This window comes from Hyperolius riggenbachi, chromosome 2, assembly GCF_040937935.1.
Source record: "Hyperolius riggenbachi isolate aHypRig1 chromosome 2, aHypRig1.pri, whole genome shotgun sequence".
NCBI lineage: Eukaryota > Metazoa > Chordata > Amphibia > Anura > Hyperoliidae > Hyperolius > Hyperolius riggenbachi.
This window is the reverse complement of record NC_090647.1, coordinates 221310435-221331102: the sequence shown is the minus strand read 5'-3', so window position 1 is coordinate 221331102 and position 20668 is coordinate 221310435. Positions and strand designations below refer to the sequence as shown.

General features: G+C 45.0%; 1 protein-coding gene across 2 annotated transcripts in view; it reads left to right on the top strand.

Annotated features, from left to right (window-relative positions):
* Positions 1–7735: 7735 nt before the first annotated feature.
* Positions 7736–20668, top strand: part of TSGA10 (testis specific 10) — a 125733-nt gene continuing 112800 nt past the window's right edge. The window contains exon 1 of one of the 2 annotated variants that reach the window (XM_068268190.1): positions 7736–7963. In XM_068268190.1, the coding sequence (XP_068124291.1) occupies positions 7910–7963 (54 nt within the window). In that variant the 5' untranslated portion in view covers positions 7736–7909. The remainder of the gene's footprint in view (positions 7964–20668) is intronic. The other variant, XM_068268189.1, reaches the window with a different exon arrangement.

Genomic DNA, 20668 nt, shown 5'->3' with positions numbered 1-20668 from the left:
ACACGCAGCCAGGAGCGCCCAGAAGGATCCTCCAGCAGGGAACTGAGGCCGGTGATCGCGCTGGCTGGTGCGCACAGCTCCTCCAGCCTCTTCACTGCAGTGACGTGACGTCACTTCCTTCTCCTTCTGCCTGGCGCCCCCCCAAGCAGTCTCTCATGGGCGCCCCGTTCAGCAGAACCTGCTGAACGGGGCAAGAAACGGCCCTGCCTCCATAGGAGAGGGTGGCAGGTGAGACTGTGTCAGAAGGGGCCAGCCAGGTTTCAGTGATCCCAAAGAATGTGAAGGCATTGGAAATGAAAAGATCATGGATAAAGGGCAGTTTGTTGCAGACTGAGCTGGCATTCCAGAGGGCAGCCAAGATAGGAGGGGGTGTAGGGGGAAGGAGTGGAATATTAATACGGTTACAGTAAGAGGGAGGGGAATTTGATTTGTTGCAAACAGTGTTATTAGCAGGGGGGAGTGGGGGTCTAGGGTTAGGTGAAATGTCCCCAGCAGCAAGGAGGAGGAGAAGGCAGACAGAGCGGAGCAGAGGTTGCGGTATAGACTTATATGTAGATGTAGTGCGACACGGAAGGTGAGGTTGTAAGTATGAGAACATTTCATGAGAGACGAGCTGAGGAGTGTATAGGAGGGATGGTGAAATGTACAGCATATTGCTGACAGCAGAGGGGTGTAGTGTGTGAAAAGTTTTGAGGATGGCTGGGGAGAGCAGGCAAATAGAAAACACTAGGTTAAACATTTTTGCAACTAACCAGAGAAGCAGAGATTTCTGTCAGTTCCTTCTGTTCCCTTCTGGTTCAATTCTGGTCATTGTATTTTCTTTACACTTAGAGTTACAGATGCACTTTGAGTTCAGATGCTCAAAACTGACCAGTGGTCAAAATTGACCTCCTATCCTAGCTATATGCAAACAGGCTGCCAGCATCTTAATTAACAGGCTGAATGCAGGTGAGATGGTGGAGTGTTTGAATGCAAGTCTCAGCCTTGTAGACTGGATTTAAAGGAGACTCTGCATGTGGCTGGACAGAAATGTAACTCACAGATCAAACACAGCATACAACACTGCATAAACAGCTGGCAAGGCAATAAATTATATGTTAATTTAAGGCCAAGACCTAGATAAGGCCAAAAGCTAGGAACTAGTGGAATGGAACCAATGATCAGAGGTTGACACAAATTTAAAACCAAGAATGTCCCATAGTCAGATAGCAGGACATGGTATGTTATAAACAGACATATAATAATGCAATCAGATAGACAATCGAGAGATGAAGTTGGGAGCGTACCATATACAGACAGATATTGCAATCAGATAGACAATCGTGAGATGAAGTTGGGAGCGTACCATATACAGACAGATATTGCAATCAGATAGACAATCGAGAGATGAAGTTGGGAGCGTACCATATACAGACAGATATTGCAATCAGATAGACAATCGAGAGATGAAGTTGGTAGCGTACCATATACAGACAGATATTGCAATCAGATAGACAATCGAGAGATGAAATTGGGAGCGTACCATATACATAGACTAATACAATGTGCAGTCACACAGGTGCAGTGAAAGGTATGCAGTGACTGGTATTACAAAACAATGTGCAGCTGTCACACGGGTGCAGTTAACAGGTATGCACGGCGTGTTATATTACACAGCGTGCGGTCACACAGGTACTGTGAACAATTATGCAATGACTGGTATTACAAATTTGCAGCTGTCACACACACAGGTACCGTGAACAGGTGCAGTGACACTGCGTGTGGTCACGTAGGTAGGTAGGTGCACTGAACAACAACAGGTGGGTATGCAGTGATTGGTATTACAAATGTGCACCTGTCACACACACACAGGTACTGTGAACAGGTGCAGTGAAACTGCGTGCGGTCACGTAGGTAGGTGAGTGCACTGAACAACAGGTAGGTATATGCAGTGATGGGTATTACAAATGTGCAGCTGTCACACACACTACACACAGGTACCGTGAAAAGGTACAGTGACTGGTGGTAATAAATATCACACTGCATGCGCTCACGTAGGTAGGTGGGTGCACTGAACAACAGGTAGGTATATGAAGTGATGGGTATTACAAATGTGCACCTGTCACACACACACACACAGGTACCGTGAACAGGTGCAGTGACACTGCGTGCGGTCACGTAGGTGGGTGCACTGAACAACAGGTAGGTATATGCAGTGATGGGTATAACATATGTGCAGCTGTCACACACACACACAGGTACCGTGAACAGGTACAGTGACTGGTGGTATTAAATATCACACTGCGTGCGCTCAGGTAGGTAGGTGGGTGCACTGAACAACAGGTAGGTATATGCAGTGATAGGTATTACAAATGTGCACCTGTCTCACACACACACACACACACACACACACACACACACGCACACACACACAGGTACCGTGAACAGGTGCAGTGACACTGCGTGCGGCCCGTAGGTAGGTAGGTGGGTGCACTGAACAACAGGTAGGTATATGCAATGATGGATATTACAAATGTGCAGCTTTCACACACACAGGTAGTCACTGAATGTGTTGGGCCCGACAGTGACACAGTAGGTCCAAGGTCCACCAGCTAAGACTGACTGACAGGGCTGTATAAGCAACACAAGTGTCTGTGAGACACACACAAAAAATTGTGATTGGCTACCCTGTGCCTGCTGACTGTGATGTATAGGGTCAAAGTTGACCCTAATGATGTAGTGTAGGGGGCGGGTCGAGCCACTGAAGTTTGCGCAAATAAGTTTGCGTGCGAACCGTTTGGGCCAACTCTACCGCACACTTGAAACAAGCATGGGGCTAATCCAGTCAGAAACACTTGAGTTGCATGCTTGTTCAGGATCTAAAAGTATTTGGGACAGATGAATAGCTAGACACAGGGGCGTCGCTAGCCCTATTTTGGGGGGGCACGTGCCCCCAATCTGTCCTGGGGTGCCACGGATCTCTTCCCCAGGGGTGCCCGCAGGGCCGCGCCTGGGCGGGTGCATCGCACCCAGGCGCCTGTCTCTGACAGGCGCCGCCTGGCCGCCGCTCACCCCCTCTGTCCGCGGCTCCCTCCAGCTGCCGCCGCGTCACTCAGACCTCGATCAGGCGGCGACCAATCGTGCGGGCGCTAGGACCCAGCGCCCGCACTGATATGCGGAAGTGATGTCCGTCCGGCGCCCGCTCATATTGGTCGGGTCGCCGCTGATCCTGAGGTCTGCGAGTGCGAGGTAAGGGGGAAGCGGCGGCGGGGGCTCCCTGGCACTCACCCACTACCTAAAGGGGCTCCCTGGCACTCACTCACTACCTAAAGGGGCTCCCTGGCACTCACTCACTACCTAAAGGGCCTCCCTGTCACTCACTCACTACCTAAAGGGCCTCCCTGTCACTCACTCACTACCTAAAGGGCCTCCCTGTCACTCACTCACTACCTAAAGGGCCTCCCTGTCACTCACTCACTACCTAAAGGGCCTCCCTGTCACTCACTCACTACCTAAAGGGGCTCCCTGTCACTCACTCACTGCCTAAAGTGGCTCCCTGGCACTCACTCACTGCCTGAAGGGGCTCCCTGGCACTCACTCACTGCCTAAAGGGGCTCCCTGGCACTCACTCACTACCTAAAGGGGTTCCCTGGCACTCACTCACTGCCTAAAGGGGCTCCCTGGCACTCACTCACTACCTAAAGGGGCGCCCTGTCACTCACTATCGGGGTCCCTGTCACTCACTACCTAACTGGAGGCGCCTGTCACTCACTAGCTAACCTGGGGGTCCCTGTCACTCACTACCTAACTTGGGGGGCTACCATATTAAGGGGGCATTCTGCCTATTTATGTGAAATGCTGTCTATTTATGTGCCTCATGACTGCTGAATTTGTCTTGTTGGGAGCCTTATGATTTGTTGGGGGCCTCAAGATTGCTGAATTTGTCTTGTTGGGGGCCTCATGATTTGTTGGAGGCCGCATGATTGCTGAATTTGTATTGTTGGGGGCCTCATGATTTGTTGGAGGCCTCATGATTGCTGAATTTGTCTTGTTGGGGGCCTCATGATTTGTTGGGGGCCTCATGATTGCTGAATTTGTCATGTTGGGGGCCTCACGATTGCTTAATTTGTCATGTCGGGGGCCTCACGATTGCTGAATTTGTCATGTCGGGGGCCTCACGATTGCTGAATTTGTCATGTCGGGGGCCTCACGATTGCTGAATTTGTCATGTCGGGGCCCACACGATTGCTGAATTTGTCTTGTCGGGGGCCTCATGATTGCTGAATTTGTCTTGTTGGGGGTCACATGATTGCTAACTGCGAGACTATGAGAAAAGCTGAATCCTTATCATATGAGACAATAGCATTAAACCTACTTTTTTAGCTTTTTAAAACAGAAAATAAAACTGGGAGGTTCTAAAAAATTGAATACATTTTTCAGGAGTAGGATGGATGAAATTGTTTATCTTCACAGTTTATTTTCAACTTGTATTTTCTATAATGTTCATGTATGAGTTAAAGAGACACTGAAGCGAGACTAAATCTCGCTTCAGCTCTCATATATAGCAGGGGGCACGTGTGCCCCTGCTAAAACGCCGCTATCCCGCGGCTGCACGAGGGTCCCTTCACCCCCAACCCACCCCCCGCAAAAGTTGGTCGCAAAGTTGGTCGTAGAATTTGTCTTCCTGGAGGCAGGGCTAATGGCTGCAGCCCTGCCTCCAGTCGCGTCTATTAGACGCGCATCGCCGCCTCTCCCCCGCCCCTCTCAGTGAAGGAAGACTGAGAGGGGCGGGGGAGAGGCGGAGATACGTGCTGACAGACGCGCGTGGGGCAGGGCTGCGGCGGTTAGCCCTGCCCCAACCAGGAAGCGCTCCCCCGCATTACGGAGGGGATTTGGGGGGACAGGGACCCCCTTTAAGCCGCGGGATAGCGGCGTTTTAGCAGGGGCACAAGTGCCCCTGCTATATATGAGGTCTGAAGCGAGATCTATTCTCGCTTCAGACTCTCTTTAAAATGTTTGTACAGTATTTAGTTTAAATGGCTGTTGCCACTTTGCGATAGATAAGTGGCTTTTGGGTTGCAGTTTGGGCACTTGGCCTCCAAAAGGTTCGCCACCACTGTCATAATCTAATGTCCCACCACTGCTAGGTTCATGTAAATTTGTCTCCACCCGTTACCACACCTATATTCTGGTCCATGGCCCACCCATTTTTCGGTGCGGCGCGATAAGCACGCTGCACAACGTGATCCTCATATTTTTGGCACGCTAGCTGCAGTGTGCTGAATTCTGCTGCCTACAGTATGTACAGTATACGCTGTTCTCTAGTGCCTGCACTGTGTGCTGATTTACCTCCAGTTTGTACAGTGTAAGGTGTTACTCTGTGCCTTTACTGATTGTAAACCAGCTGTATTGTATGCTGATCCCTGCTACTTTTAGTATGTACAGTATTGGCTGTAAAGCCTGGTACACACATACAATTTTGATTAGCCAATTTTAGCTCTGTTCATAAAATTCATAGTCTGTTGGCCTACTTACTGCACGGGGGTGGTAAAATTAGGGGTCAGTGATTGACCAATCAAAATTGTATGTGCGTATACATCTTTGATCTATGCCTATACTGATTGTAAATTATCTAAATAAAGGACAGGGGGCTCCATTCAATATTTCGATGGGCAGGCCCGTTATCTGTAGCTTACACCGCTGCTAAGTTCATGTACATTTGGCCCCACCCATGACCACGCCCACTCACCTCATGGCCACACCCACTCACCTCATGGCCACACCCATTTTTTTGCCACAGCGCATATACCTTCCTACCTGGTGCCCCCGATCTCCAAGGATCCTAGAAACTCCCCTGGCTAGACAGTTAGGCTCAACACACACCATACAATCTTGGTTGTTCAATCTTACCACTTTCATGTAGTATAAGAACTTATCCAATCAATCATTCAAGGTATTTTCAATCTGTTGACCCTTATACTACATACATTTGGTAAATCTGTACAACCAAGATTGTATGGTGTGTGTTGAGCCTTAGGCAACTTGTTTCATGTAAAAGCAAATAAATATGACTCTCAGTTCAGGTGTCTTTTAAAAAGTAAATCTAAGGTGAAACCTGCAAGAAAAAACAGATACTGTACTTACCTAGCGAGTGTGAAGTCTCTGGATCTTCCAGAGACTCCCTTCTTCCTAGGTAGAGATCTTTTTTTCTTGCAGGTTACTCCTCTGGTACACCGTAATTTTTTTTTTAAAATATCTGTTCAATTTAAGAATTGCAACCAATTTTTCTGACTGATTGTAACATTTAAAAATATGGCCAATGTACCACACACATGATACATTTTTCCCCAATTACTTATGATAAAAATGATTGGAAACTCTGAGAAAATTGCTAGGGTGTGTATATTAATAAGTTGACAATCTAACACACACCATACAATCTTTAGAAAAATTACCAGCATTCCGTAACGAATGGGAAATCTGATCAGATTTTTCAGTGAAGTGGAAAAAAAGCTGTCGATTTTTTCGGGAGATTCGATCATATTTATCGAATTGCTGTAAAATCGGATCATTTTATTGTATTGTGTGTCGCCACCTTTAACCCTGGAACCCACTAGGAGCACTTTTCAGAGTGCTTTGTGATTTGAAAAGCTCTTGCTAATGGAATGCTATGGGTGTGATCCCACTTGAGCAATGTGATTTTATAAAAATCCCCCATAGCATTGCATTAGCAAGAGCTTTTTCAAATCACAAGCGCTTACAAAAATCTGCTAGCTGGTTTGAGCCCTCAAAGTGAACCTAAACCGTACGAAATAAAAAGAGCTTTACTTACCTGGGGCTTCTACCAGCCCCCTGCAGATGTCCTGTCCTCGCATCGCTCCTCAACGAGCCTCCATTCTCCCGCCACCACTTAGTTTCGAGGTCCACGGCATCTTTGTATGTGTTCAACTCGGTGAGAGTGTCCTACGCAGGTGCAGTAAGATAAAATCTCCTACTGTGCCTGCGCATGATGCTCTCGCCAACATGAACGCATACGAGGATGTGTGCGGCCACGGCCGCGCAGACGCAGTGGACCGCCGACTGATCAGTTAGCAGAATCGAAACTAAGCGGCGGTGGGGGAATGGAGGCTCGTTGAGGACCGATGCGGGCACAGGACGGCTGCAGGGGCCTGGTAGAAGCCCCAGGCAAGTTAAACTCTTTATTTTGTACGGTTTAGGTTCACTTTAATGTCCTTCCTGCTCCTGTTTCCAGCATGCTTTATTATTGGGCCGCATCGGCATTGGAATGCTTTCATCCAGCAGAGCCCGGGGCAGCGTATGAGAATATGCTCTCAGCATACTCAAGTTCATAAATTGCCCATGCCCAGTAAACGTGATGAGGATTTTTACTGTGCGTCTGCAAGTTCCCAAACGATCAATGCCCAGTAAAAGGAATGACTTGTGCTCAAAGGAAAGAAAACAGGCATAGGCACTTCCTGTGAATGAATTGCCGCTTAAAAATATGTTGATCAGATTTAAAAAAAAAAAAAAAAGTAATGGTTAAAGAAGTGGCAATCTGCTAACAAAGAAATAGACCCCCAAATAACAAAAACACATTTTTTTAATGTTATGTTAAGTGATTTTAATTACCCCAGAAAGTATACTAGTGACCTGAAATCTGCTTTCATTTGTGTGTGTGTGTGTAAGAGAGAGAGAGGTATCCATGCAGCATCCAGGTACCTGTTAGACTTGTGGGATGGGAGGGGTCACAGTGACAGATGCATTACTGTAGCCTAGCCACCTCCAGTGACAATAGTAAGGAGGGAATAGAGGGAAAAGTGCGGGAGTAGGGTAACTGGGTGAGCAGGAGGTGGCAACACACAGGCTCGGGAAAGCAGACACAGCTTTCCACACACACACACACACAAGGAAGGAGCTGCTGCACCTAACCATGGCTGCTAAATGCCACGCTGATCAGAAGGAAATCACAGAGCTGCAGATTAAGGTACTGTATATCCATTAACCAACGTTTTCTGAAACTTTTCTCCTCAAAGATCGGTACTCTATTTCTTCTGTCTGCCTTCCCCACTGCCGAAAACTTTGCATGATATGCTAACATGAAAGGAATAAGTACTTGTAGTGAGGATAAAGCAGTACACTTTGCATGGTTTTTGGAAGCAGCTGTAGGATAACGTGATGAGGGCTACACGGAGGTCACATGTGCCTTTCATCATCAGTACAGACAGAGAACTGCCTTCTCCGCGTCTGTAGTAATGGTAGCAGGCTTTGGTTACCATGGATACAAGCTTGGCTAGGAGGCTAGGAGGACTAGTCGAGTTTTAGCATAGATTTGTATCTGAAGGTAAATAAAAGTAAACTGTGACTGTACCAAGCCTGATAAGAATCATGTTGGTCTTTCTGCAGCTTCCTGTACACTTTATTTATCTAGCACTAACATCTTCTGCAACGCTTTATCATGGGAATGCACCATGAGTTTTTTCCGTAGATGGATGGCTTGATGATAAATCATTTCCTACAGGTCCGATCTGATTTCAATAGATTTTCTCATAGAAGTGAATGGAAATCGATAGGAAAGTAAATCTTTCCAAAAAAAACCTCATACTGTATTCCCAGCATTACAGTATCTTTTCACTTAAGCTTCACACATTACATTAAAGTCATTTAAATTGTCTGATGAACGACAAATATTGCAGTAGCAGGTGACAATCTGTAAGTGACAGCAGCATAGGAGAAAAGTCATTTATGGAATTATGGCTTATTTTACTCTGGAAGAAATGCACTTCTTAATTGCACATGTACACGTGCATTTAAAATTTTTCAATTTTTGCGATAGTGGTCCTTTAAATGACAATGATGAGCAACCGATATCAAGTATTCTTGCCCTATCCAACTGGCGAATCAATTCAGTTGACTATTCAGCAGATAACATGCAGTCGGCCAGGTGTCTACAATGTCATTTAAATAAGATTGTTTCAGAGCATGCGCACATGTCGTATGAAATATCACATTTGCTTGCACATACAACATAATTATTTGGAACTAGTGACCTTAGCCCGTTTAAAAATGGATTCTAGGTCTGTCACCTCCGCGCACGCACCCGCCCACCCGCCGCGCGCACCCAACCGCCTATCGCAAGCTTGCGTCCTGTATCCTGCGTCCTGTACCAATGGCTGTCAATGCAGGACATGCTCAGTAGCGCAAAAGCACAGGGACAGGACGCAGGGACACTTGCCTTTTATTAGGTAGGATATTGGTGTGTATGAATAACAATGGTTCGTAAAACTTGTTTCATTTTGCCCGGTAATGATCGGTGTGTATGAATAACAATGTTTCGAAAAACTTGTTTCATTTTGCCCGGTAATGTCATTTGAGCGTTGTCGCTCGTTTGTTTGTTCCGACTTTAATCTAGCATGTGTACGGACCATAAGCCTCTGTTTTCTCTGGCTCCTGTGTTGCCTTGGCATGTCTGTTGCCGCGCCATTGATAACATAATAAGGGCCTGTACACAACTGCTACACTTAAATTACTCAAAAGATGGGAAATCTTGCGCTGCTGAAGATCGAGCATCAATCAAGACAGGTATGCAGTCACACTCTAGCACCTCCTCAGCACTCGGCTGTAAGTGGACTAAAAGAAGAAAAGCGAAACATGAGGAGCGCTCCGTAGTGTAATAACTTTTAATCAAGGTTAAAGAGACTCTGAAGCGAGAATAAATCTCGCTTCAGAGCTCATAGTTAGCAGGGGCATGTGTGCCCCTGCTAAAACGCCGCTATCCCGCAGCTAAACGGGGGTCCCTTCACCCCCAAACCCACCCCCGCAAAACTTGGTCGTAAACTTGGTCGTAAATTTTCTCTTCCTGGAGGCAGGGCTAACGCTGCAGCCCTGCCTCTAGTCGCGTCTATCAGACGCGCATCGCCGCCTCTCCCCCGCCCCTCTCAGTGAAGGAAGACTGAGAGGGGCGGGGAGAGGCGGAGGTACGCGTCTGATAGACGCGCATGAGGCAGGGCTGCCGCGGTTAGCCCTGCCCCAATGCGGAATCGCTCCCCGGCTGCACGGAGGGGATTTGGGGGTAAAGGGACCCCGTTAAGCCGCGGGATAGCGGCGTTTTAGCAGGGGCACACATGCCCCTGCTATCTATGAGGTCTGAAGCGAGATTTATTCTCGCTTCAGACTCTCTTTAAAAATGCACAGTATTACATGCAGTAAGGCCCCATTCACACCTAAAACCGCAAAACGCCAGCGATTACCACCAGCGTTTTGTGGGAATGATTTTTCCGCGATTAACGCAGAAAAATCACTGGACACTTCAGCGTTTTGGGAGCAATTGCGATTAGCGGTGCTATGCATGCTAATCGTTAATCACCGGGAAAACACTGCATGTCACGCATTTGCGGTTAACGCTAACCGCAAACGTGGCAGTGAAAACACTGCCATAGGCTTACATGGGCTAGTGGTTTTTAAAAACCGCTAGCGTTTTGCACTGAGTGGGAATCGCGCGATTCCCGCTCAAGTATGAATGGGGCCTTAGGCCCCGTTCACATTGCACGCGTTGCCGTCCGAATTTCCACAACACGTGCGGGAGGCAGAAATACACGACATCAGCAATGCATAGACTGCACTGTCTGATGTTCACACTGCATGCGTTCCGGAACCAGTGTGGTCCGCGAACGCATGCTGCATGCATTTTTTAACAAAACGCGTGGCTGATCCATTCAGCATAGTGAATGGGATCAGCCACGCAACGCATGCAAACACCAATGGCGTGCGTTCGTACCCGTTGCGTTCCGATCGCACGCCCATCCACATTTGATAATGTGAATGTGTGAATGTGGCCTACAAGATGAAGTTTAAAAACAGGCATCTGATTTGGCATAAAGCCCAGAAGAATACATCACACCGGAGGAACAACCTGAAGACTGCAGTGGCCAGCAGCAGTGGGGTCCGGATGGAAAGGTGACCCGAGGTGTCCCCTGTGGGGTAATCGTGTGCAGGTAACGTCAAAACACGTTTCGGCATGTCCACGCCTTCATCAGTTAACCTGGTTTCATGCCAAATCAGATGCCTGTTTTTAAACTTCATCTAGTAAGTGCATGTAATACTGCGCATTTTTAACCTTGATTAAAAGTTAACACTACCAAGTGCTCCTCCTGTTTTGCTTGTCTTACTTTAATGACTCACAATGTTGAGACCCTAATGCATCTGTTACAGCGCACAAAGCATTGCTGCATGATTTTTTTTGTGTACAGCAGATTCTATTTAACCACTTCCCCTCCGCCAGGACGAGTAACTACGTCCCTGCAAATTCCCTCTTCCCATTGTAGGGACTTAGCTACTACGTCCCTTCCTGCTGCGCACTCCCGCTTGCTCGCTTGTTATCGGTGCCGATCGTTAGACGGGAGATATAAGTGTGGTAAACCAGTTCCCATTCATTTATCTCTGTCCCCGTATGAATGGTTGTAGGCATCAAAGAGATGCCGCGATCATTTGTTTACTTCTGACGGAACCCATGCACACATTACTTCCTATTTAGTGTACTATAGAGACACAATAGGAAGTAATGCGCAAGCACATTTTGTGGCAAAATAGTAAAATTACACCTACACACATTTAATTTAAAAAAAGACCCACAAATACATTTTAAATTAACACATTACCTCTCACACTATCCCATAATTATCCCTTTATTTTGTATATATAACAAAAATTACATAGTTACCTTAGGGACTGAACTTTTTTTTAATATGTATGTCAAGAGGGTATATTACTGTTAATTTGGAAACTATGGGCTTGAAAATAGTGACGGACGCAAAACTGAAAAAATGCACCTTTAGGCTGCTTACACACTAAGACGTTACAGGCGCACGTTAGTGCAGCTGTAACGCTCCCCCAACGTACAGCAATGTAACACAAGTGGGCTGTTCACACTTCCCACGTTGCGTTACATGTAACGCTGCACGTTCTTCCGAAAGTGCAGCATGCTACGGCGTTACAGCGGCTTAAGCCGCGTTAGACTGTTTGCACATGCTCAATCAGGTTGGGGAGGAGCGGAGGCACATGGCTAATTAATATTCACTGCACGTTGTGCCGTGCAGTGTTTACTTCCTGGTGCGGCCGCTCTGTGCGGCGATTGGCCGGCGGGACCACGTGATGCCGCATGCGTCCAAGAGTACGCATCACGGACACCAGAGTGAGCTGCACAACGCGGCTCACTCTGACGTCCACATCGAAGAGCACCAGGCCTTGCGTTAGGTGCACGTTATGCGACCTTAACGTAGCACCTAACGCAACGTCTTGGTGTGCAAGTAGCCTAACTCCCAAATAACGGAAAATTGTATACTCACCTAACGGTAATTTTTCTTTCCATGTGCATCCATGGCAGCATACATATGGGTTAAGCCCCACCCCTACGAATTAACAGGACCTTAGCTATAAAAGAAAGTGATCCCTAGCGAGCAGCATTCTCATTGACTAGCCGAACCGGAGAACAGCAAAAAGTCAACAAAAGGAAAGGGAGGGAAATCCCTATGCTGCCATGGATGCACATGGAAAGGAAAATTACCGTTAGGTGAGTATACAATTTTCTGTTTTCCATATGCCTCCATGGCAGCATACATTAGGGATTTCACTTGCAGAAAAAAGTAAGGGTGGGACAAGACTTGCTGTCCAAAAATAATTTCAATTTAGGCTTTAACAGATTTAGAAATAACTTTCTTTCTAAATTAAACTGAAGCGGAGGCTGCTGGATTGACTCTGAAATGGGCAATGAAAGTATGGACAGAGGACCAGTTGGCAGCCTGGTGAATCTTTGCCTGGATAGCGAAGGTGGCACAGGGGACAGCTGAGAAGAGTGCACTGTGATACCACCCAGAGGGACAAGGTCAAAAACCCTGATAATAGGCTAGCCTTAATAAAAGGCTTTGTTGATTCATTTGAGCCATGAAGAGATCTTTTGAGTTTGAAGTTAGCTGACTCTTTCTCAGACCTGATGGAATTATGAAGAGCTGTTCTGATTTCCTGAAGCTCCCTTGTTACATTCACATAGGCTTTAAGTGTTCTTGCAACATCTAGAACATGCAGATCAGAGGAATTTGTATCCATAAAAGATGGCACAGTCCGATCCTGATTAAAGGGAAGCCCGGAAGTGAAGTGCTGTAGTGGTCTCAAAACTACTGAGTAGAATGTCAAGAATGAGTCCCTAGATCCTGGAGCTCGGAAACTCTTCTGTCTGAAGAGATAGCGACTAGAGGCATAGTTCTTAAGGTTAAAGCGGAATATAACCCTGCATTTCAACTTTGCTCTAAAACATTATTTACAGTATATTATATGCAACCAGCATTTTTTTTTTACTAGACCAGCATTGGAAGGGTTACACAGGGATTTAAAGTTCCTGGAGATTTCTGCAGACGCATCCGAAGCTAAAATAGATACATTTTGTTTACATAAATGTATCTAAATGTTGAATGTGACTCATCTCTCTGACTGAGAAGGAGCTTGGAGGACAGCCAAAGAGTGTGTAACATTTATCAATAGATACATATAACTAAATAGAATGTAACAATCTGAACTTCTGCATATCTCTCCACGGAACTTTAAACCTCTGTGTTTAACCCTTCCAATGCTGGTCTAGTAAAAAAAAAAATGCTTTTTGCATATAATATGCTGTAAATAATATTTTAGAGCAAAGTTGAAATGCAGGGTTATATTCCGCTTTAAGTCTCATCTCCTGCAGTCTTCCACTGGGTCAAAAAGAGGTTTTGCTAGGTAACTGAGAACCTGCGCAGTTCCCACTTTGGAAAAAGGTTGCAATTAGGATGCTTGTTTTTGGTGGCAGCCTTCATAAATTGCACTATTAGAGGGTGAGAGACCCAGCAGTGATCCGTCAAAGCAGAAACCTGCACTTTGAGAGTGCGAGCCAATTGTTTTTCTAGGCCAATCTGGAGGAAGCTAAGAATATGTTGTGCTGGTGGAGCCATTGGATCAAAATTATTTACCAGAGCAATTGAGAAAACATATTTTCCAGTTTGTGGTAGTTTTCCCTGCTTTTAGCAGTGTGTTTATCAATGATTCTGAGTTTACCAGGTCTCTAAGCTTCCTCCCACAATCCTTAAGCCATTACATTAAGGGATTGAGGAGACAGATGATAAATTGAGTCCTGGGACAGGGGGTTTGGTTTGACTGGAAGAGGAATAGGAGGTTCCAACTTCAGGCTCCAAATTAGAGGGACTCATGGCTGACATGGCCAAAATGGACCCACTTCCAGGAGTACCACTTGTTCTAGGAGGAGCCTCCTCAGAATTTTGAAGATAAGTGGAGTTGGAGGAAAAAAAAAAAGACCATTCAGAAATTTCAGGTGTTGCCAGAGCACCCTGAGCCCTTAAATGTGGGGGCGAATCTCCTCGAGCTGGCATTTAGTTGATGTAGGTTGCCATCAGGTCCACCTACCCAATGGTCACAGATCACTCTGGATATATTTTATTGAGTGGCCACAAGCTATTGCCTCAGTCCCCTTGATTGAGAGAATCTGCCGCAGAGTTCTGAGGCCCTATGAGATAAGCTGCCATGATGCTGCAGAGATTGCTCTCTGCACTGGAGATAATATTGCTGACCTCTTAACATGAGGAACAGACTCCTTGTGTCCCTCTGCTACCTGATATCAAAGACTGACGACTCATCCCAGTGATGGCTGAAGGTCTGAAGCACCATATAAGTCACCCTGTGTGTTATGACTCTGATGCATTGGTATACAATGCAAGGGAATCGCAAGGAAGATTGCTCTGTCAGTATGCAAGAAACACTGAGACTGTAATTAAAGGAATAAACATAAAGATTTATTGTTATCAGCATAAATGTTGCACATTAAGTTCATGCACAGAGTTATGCAACTAAACAGTTACACAGCTTACAAACAAACAATCAGCATTAAGATCATGCAGAGAATCAAACAAACAGGACGCATAAACAAGATAAGTTTATGCAGAGAATCTGACCATCAGAATGCGTGCACAATTAGCATTAAGTTTATGCAGAGAATTACTCTATCAGGATGCATAAACAATAAGTATTCAGTTTATGCAGAGAATCATGCAGACGTCAGGCAAGTAATATAAGCAATGGTGCAACTGGAATCTAACACATAAGCAGAATCTATCAGGTATTGCAGATGCTATGGACCCCCTGCATATAGAATAATATGCAAAGGTATCCAAGCATAACAATAGTGTGCACACTGAACCCCAGACCTGACTACTATATACACATGAGAATCATATACATTATATACAAAGGCAGAGCATCAGAATTATAATCGGCAGGCAACGGAACGTCATACATGCAGGGTCAAACCAGAGATACAAACAAGATACAATCGCTAGGCAAAGGGTTAGTCGAATACAGAAAACAGGTCAAACACGATAATTACAGATACAAAGCTGAGCAAGACAGGAAGGCTAGAACTCAGGATCAGGAACTGACTTTGATGAGCTAGCACAGAGTGGTCTCTTAAGGCAGCTTAAATCGTGTCCAAGAAAGTCAGATGACAGAGTCCAGGTGATTACAGAGCTGCCCTCATTAAATCTGCAATCACAGTTCTTGTGAGTGAGACCTCTGCTGGTGGCAGAGGATACTTCAAGCAGTTTCAAACTCTGAGGACACAGATGACATCTGCTGGCGAAATGGAGGAAGTTCATCAATAGTTCAGGAAATTCGCCAGCAGATGCATTTTGTGACACTGTGTTTTTAATTATATTTGCAGGAATCGATCAGCTTTGTTGTGACTATTTTACCTAGGCTAATACGACCTGTAGACATGTCAAACCATGCTTGCATCTTTACGAGTTATGGGTGAACGATTGGTTAATAGTTGTTGAGCTTGTGTTTAGCCACCACCGCAGACAGTCTCATCGTGGGAGTGAGGAGGATGGTCGGAGAGTAACTCTGGTGGTTTCATTGATGGAGAAACCCTAGTTGGAATAGGCAGATGTGCCAGTGAACCCATTTGACCATCTGGATTGTAGATGACGAAGTGCCCAGGAGGTGTATACAACACCTTGATTAATGAATATAGTATAATAATCAGCACTCGCGAACTTTTGGCAGCAATTTTCTCATCTGGTTACTGCATTGGATATAGATTGGAATCTTGCTCCCGGAAAGATTAGATCCTCAGAAGGAGTGAGGTGGCTTTCCTCCTTGTTTGTTAACCAGCCAAAGACAGACAGTGTTTGAAGAAGAAGAATGTTGCTAACACAGTAGAGCCTTGGGATCTGAGGCTAGCAACAAAAGATTGTCTAAATAGTGATAAAGTCCTAACTTTGCTTTCTCAACTGAGCCACCAGACACACTAGTACCAAAAAAGGTTGTCATGGCTGTGATAATGTCGAGAAGGAGGATGGTTACTGGAGAAGAATGTTACCAACTTCATGGTGGAAAGAAGTTTGAAATAATGAATGTATCTGCCAAGTCTATTGAATATATTCAGTTCTGTAAGGGAATGGCTGGTCCATTCATTTGTTGTAACTCCATCTTGAATGTTTTCAGAAAGATGAAGATTTAGGAATCTCAGATCCAGTACTGAACGCAGATCACCTGACTTCTTTACAATGAAGAGAGGAGAGTAGACTTCCTTTATTGTTTTTGTCCAGATAATATGGAACTGCTGAAGTCTTGCAGCTACTATCTGGACTTCAGAATTGTCAATAGGACTCTGTGCTCACTGCTTTGTGAGCTTATGGAGATTAGCATGTGAAGTTTGCCAATTCTAATGGTCTGGTCTTTCCTTCCGCAATGTCTTCTCTACTTTGGGAGACATCTCGAGCTCACTCCAACCTGAATTATCGCAAATTCTTTCTGTTTTAGGAAAGCAATTTTTTGTTTTTCTTAACATCTTAGTAAGGGGGCTTTTAGGACCATTGTAGTCCCTTACACACTCCAATGAGTTCTGGGTCACCATGAGCTTGCTGGTTAGTCTGTACCTCTCGGTTTACAAGCCCTACTCCATAGAGCCAAATTAATCCATGCCATGCACTGATGAGGATCAAACAATCCGAAACAGTCTGTATGCATGTTGGATTATTATGGCTCTGTACAATTTAACAAGCTGACACATCATTGCATTCCAGCGGTTCTGGAGGTGTGTTTAGCTTCTAAGGGTACAATGGTTAATTTGCATATATTCAGCAGTGGTGCTCTGGGAGACATCTCGAGCTCACTCCAACCTGAATTATCGCAAATTCTTTCTGTTTTAGGAAAGCAATTTTTTGTTTGTTCTACTTTGGTATAATACCAGCCTTGGTGACTGTTGGTTGCCAGATCCAACTTGTTACTAAAAAGATTTCTAACATCAAACAGAATTTTAAACACATTTTGTTGGAAGCTGGGATCAGCAGACTAGATTTTTTTTTATTTTTTTTTAACAGGCCAATTCACTGTCATGGCAAAAAGCCTGGCATATTAAGTGGACTAGACAAAATCTATAGCCGCTTCCCTAATAAACTTAGAGACAATATAAAAGTTCTCTAAGTTGCCAGGATAGAATCATAATCCTTGTCCACTTCCGTGGCAACTAAAGATAGAGCCAGGGCTGGTTTACATGCCCCTCCAGTAGTGGTATATACCATCGTTAAATCTATATCAAGTTTATGGTCTAGGTCCTCTAGGACCTAGGTTCTCAACGTGTGGTACGCGTACCCCAGGGGGTACTTCTGATGGTTCCAGGGGGTACTCGGGCTTGATATACTTAACCAAGAATAACAAATGTAGAGTTTCAGAAAATGATACCTCTTATTTAAACACCAAATTACTGTTTTAGCTAATTAAAAGCAATCGTAAATGCTTCAACATTGTTTAGAACCAATTATCATGTACTATGATTAAACATATATTTGTCAAGGGGTACTTGTGGTAATTTTTACTATGCTAGGGGGTACTTGGTGAGTACAGGGTTTTAAAAGGGGTACATTCCAATGAAATGTTGAGAAACACTGCTCTAGGACATCTTAAAAAGTAATCAAGACTTTTAACCTTACATGGCATGCAAGACACATGACTGACATATCCACCATGGAAGCGAACGCTAGGACTGGAGAATTTTCTTGAAGAAAAAGGATGATGTTTGGAAAGTCTGCTTTTTCAGGAAGGACTTTCTCCTTACCTTTCCCATTCATCTTTATTTATTTGATCTCTTTCAAGACAGGAAAGGAGAATGATAATTATTTCAGACGTTTCTTTTAGCCTGGAGAAGGGTTTCCTCTTCCCAGTGAATGGCTTTACAGATGGTTTGGATAAAGGAGAAATAGAAACCAGATATCTGTATGCTCACTCTCATTGGATTCATGCTAAACCATAGATAATTGAGGATATTCAGTATCTTCATTGACTTGCTGGGAGGATGCTTGGGGACCAAAGAGCCTACATAGGGGTCCATTGATTCCTGGACAGCCTGCTTTATAATCTTGGATGTGTGCATCTGGTGGAACTCTGGCTCTTTTCCCATTTGGTGGAAACAGATCTACTTTACTGATTTCCCTGGCATGGTTCTGTTGCCACAAGCCCAGCAATCTGGGGGGCTATGGTGCCTTTAACTGGGACCTGCTCCTCCAGTTCCCAGGCAGATTATTTACTTGCTCCTTGAGCAGGATCCTGAGTTATGATATAAAGATCTAAAGCAGGATCTCAAATGATGACAAAGAACTAATGTCCTAGAACTGTGGTGGGAACTTGCCCTCCTTTGTTCTCTTCTTCCTGGGCTTGTATATAAAAAAAGTACAGCCCATTTATGGAAGGTGTGCTCTCTTTTTTTGTAGAAAAGCGGGGTCACTTACCTGTATGACTCTTACCTATTGACCTTAGAATTATCTGTTTCTGGCACAGTGTGATCCAGAATGCAGTCCAACGGACCACAAGAGATGAAATAAGTAAGATAAGAGGTACATGAAACGTAGCAGAAAAATAAGAATCAGATAATACTTTCATGCAATTAATGCTATGTCATTTATATTGCACATAGTACACAATACTGTTCATATAACTGTTTATAATGAGAATGGCAGATGATAAAATATAGTACATAGTACTACCAAGATACTTGGAATAACTTACCTCATCCTGCAGCTTGAGAAGCATTACATCAGAGGGACAGCAAATAATAACGGAAAATTGTATACTTACCTTCGGTAATTTTCCTTTCCTTTCAAGGTCCATGGCAGCCTTACTACGGGGTTAATCCCGCCCCTTAACCCCACAGGACCTGTCTGTATAAATTTTGAGACCCTCCCCCCAGTCCAGTGCTTCTTTTTTACTAGTCCTTAAACTGACTGGAACTAACTAGGGTGGGATCTCCGTAGGCTGCCATGGACCTTGAAAGGAAAGGAAAATTACCGAAGGTAAGTATACAATTTTCCGTTTTCCTTTCCATTTCCATGGCAGCCTTACTACGGGGATCTCTGTAGATTATAAATGAAGAGGGTGGGTCAACATGCCTTAAACAGAACATTTTAATTCGTAAATCATAAATAGTACATTACATCATGTATGCGTGGTCCTATATCCTAATGCATCTCATACTATGGCTATCAGAGTCTAGAGTCTCTTACAGCAGATAATACACCTGTACCAAACTCCATAGTTGATAGACTACCCGGATGGACCTTATAATGCGATATGAACGTGTGTTCTGACGTCCAGTTTGCGGCCCTGCATATAATATCTGGAGAAACCTTTACTAGGGCAGCCCAAGAGGAAGCCACTGAACGGGTAGAGTGGGCCGTTACTTCCTGAGGTGGATTGAGCCCTCTGCTGGTATATGCTGTTTTGATGGCTCTAACTAACCAGGCTGCGATCGTTCTGGTCGTTGCTGGGTGTCCTCTCTTGTATCCGTTAGGGACTATGAACAACCTCCTGGTGAGGCGGAATTCACTTGTCTGTTCTATATAATGCTTTAGCAGCAAAGGGATATCCAGTGTACTGGGGTACTGTAGATTGGTATCTGAGAAAGATGGTAGATTCCATTCCTGATTGAAGTGGAATTGTGTGGCCACTTTAGGTATGAACTCGTCCACCGGCCTAAGGGTTACTCGGTCTGAAAAGAACTGTGTATTCGGAGGATCACAACTAAGTGCTTGTAATTCGGATACTCTCCTCCCCGAGGAGATTGCTGCTAAGAATACAACTTTAAGAGTGAGGTTAAGTAGAGAGCAATCTTGCAGAGGTTCAAAAGGCGCTCCTGTCATACTATTTAGAACGAGAGGCAGGTCCCACTGCGGATACCAGTTCCTTTTTGGTGGTCTAATTTTTACAACGGCCTGCATGAACTGGACTACCAGTGGTTCTACAGCCCACCTGTGATGGGTGAGGGCTGAGATCGCAGATATCTGCGTTTTAATAGTGCTATTAGCGAGTCCTAAGTTTAGACCTCTCTGCAAAAAGTCCAATACGTTATTGACCTGAATGGTGGAAATATTCAGAGCTTTTTCCTCCAAGAATAGTAGGAAGCGTTTCCAAGTTCTATGGTAGGTTGTGTTGGTGGTTGGTTTCCTAGATCTCAGTAATGTTTCAATTACTTCTGGGGAGCAGCCTAGTTCCCGTAATTTCCTCCTCTCAGCCTCCATGCCGTCAAATTCAGTATCTGCGGGTGAGGGTGAAATAAGCGATTCTGTGTTAACAGGTCTTCCACACATGGTAGAGTGATCGGAGT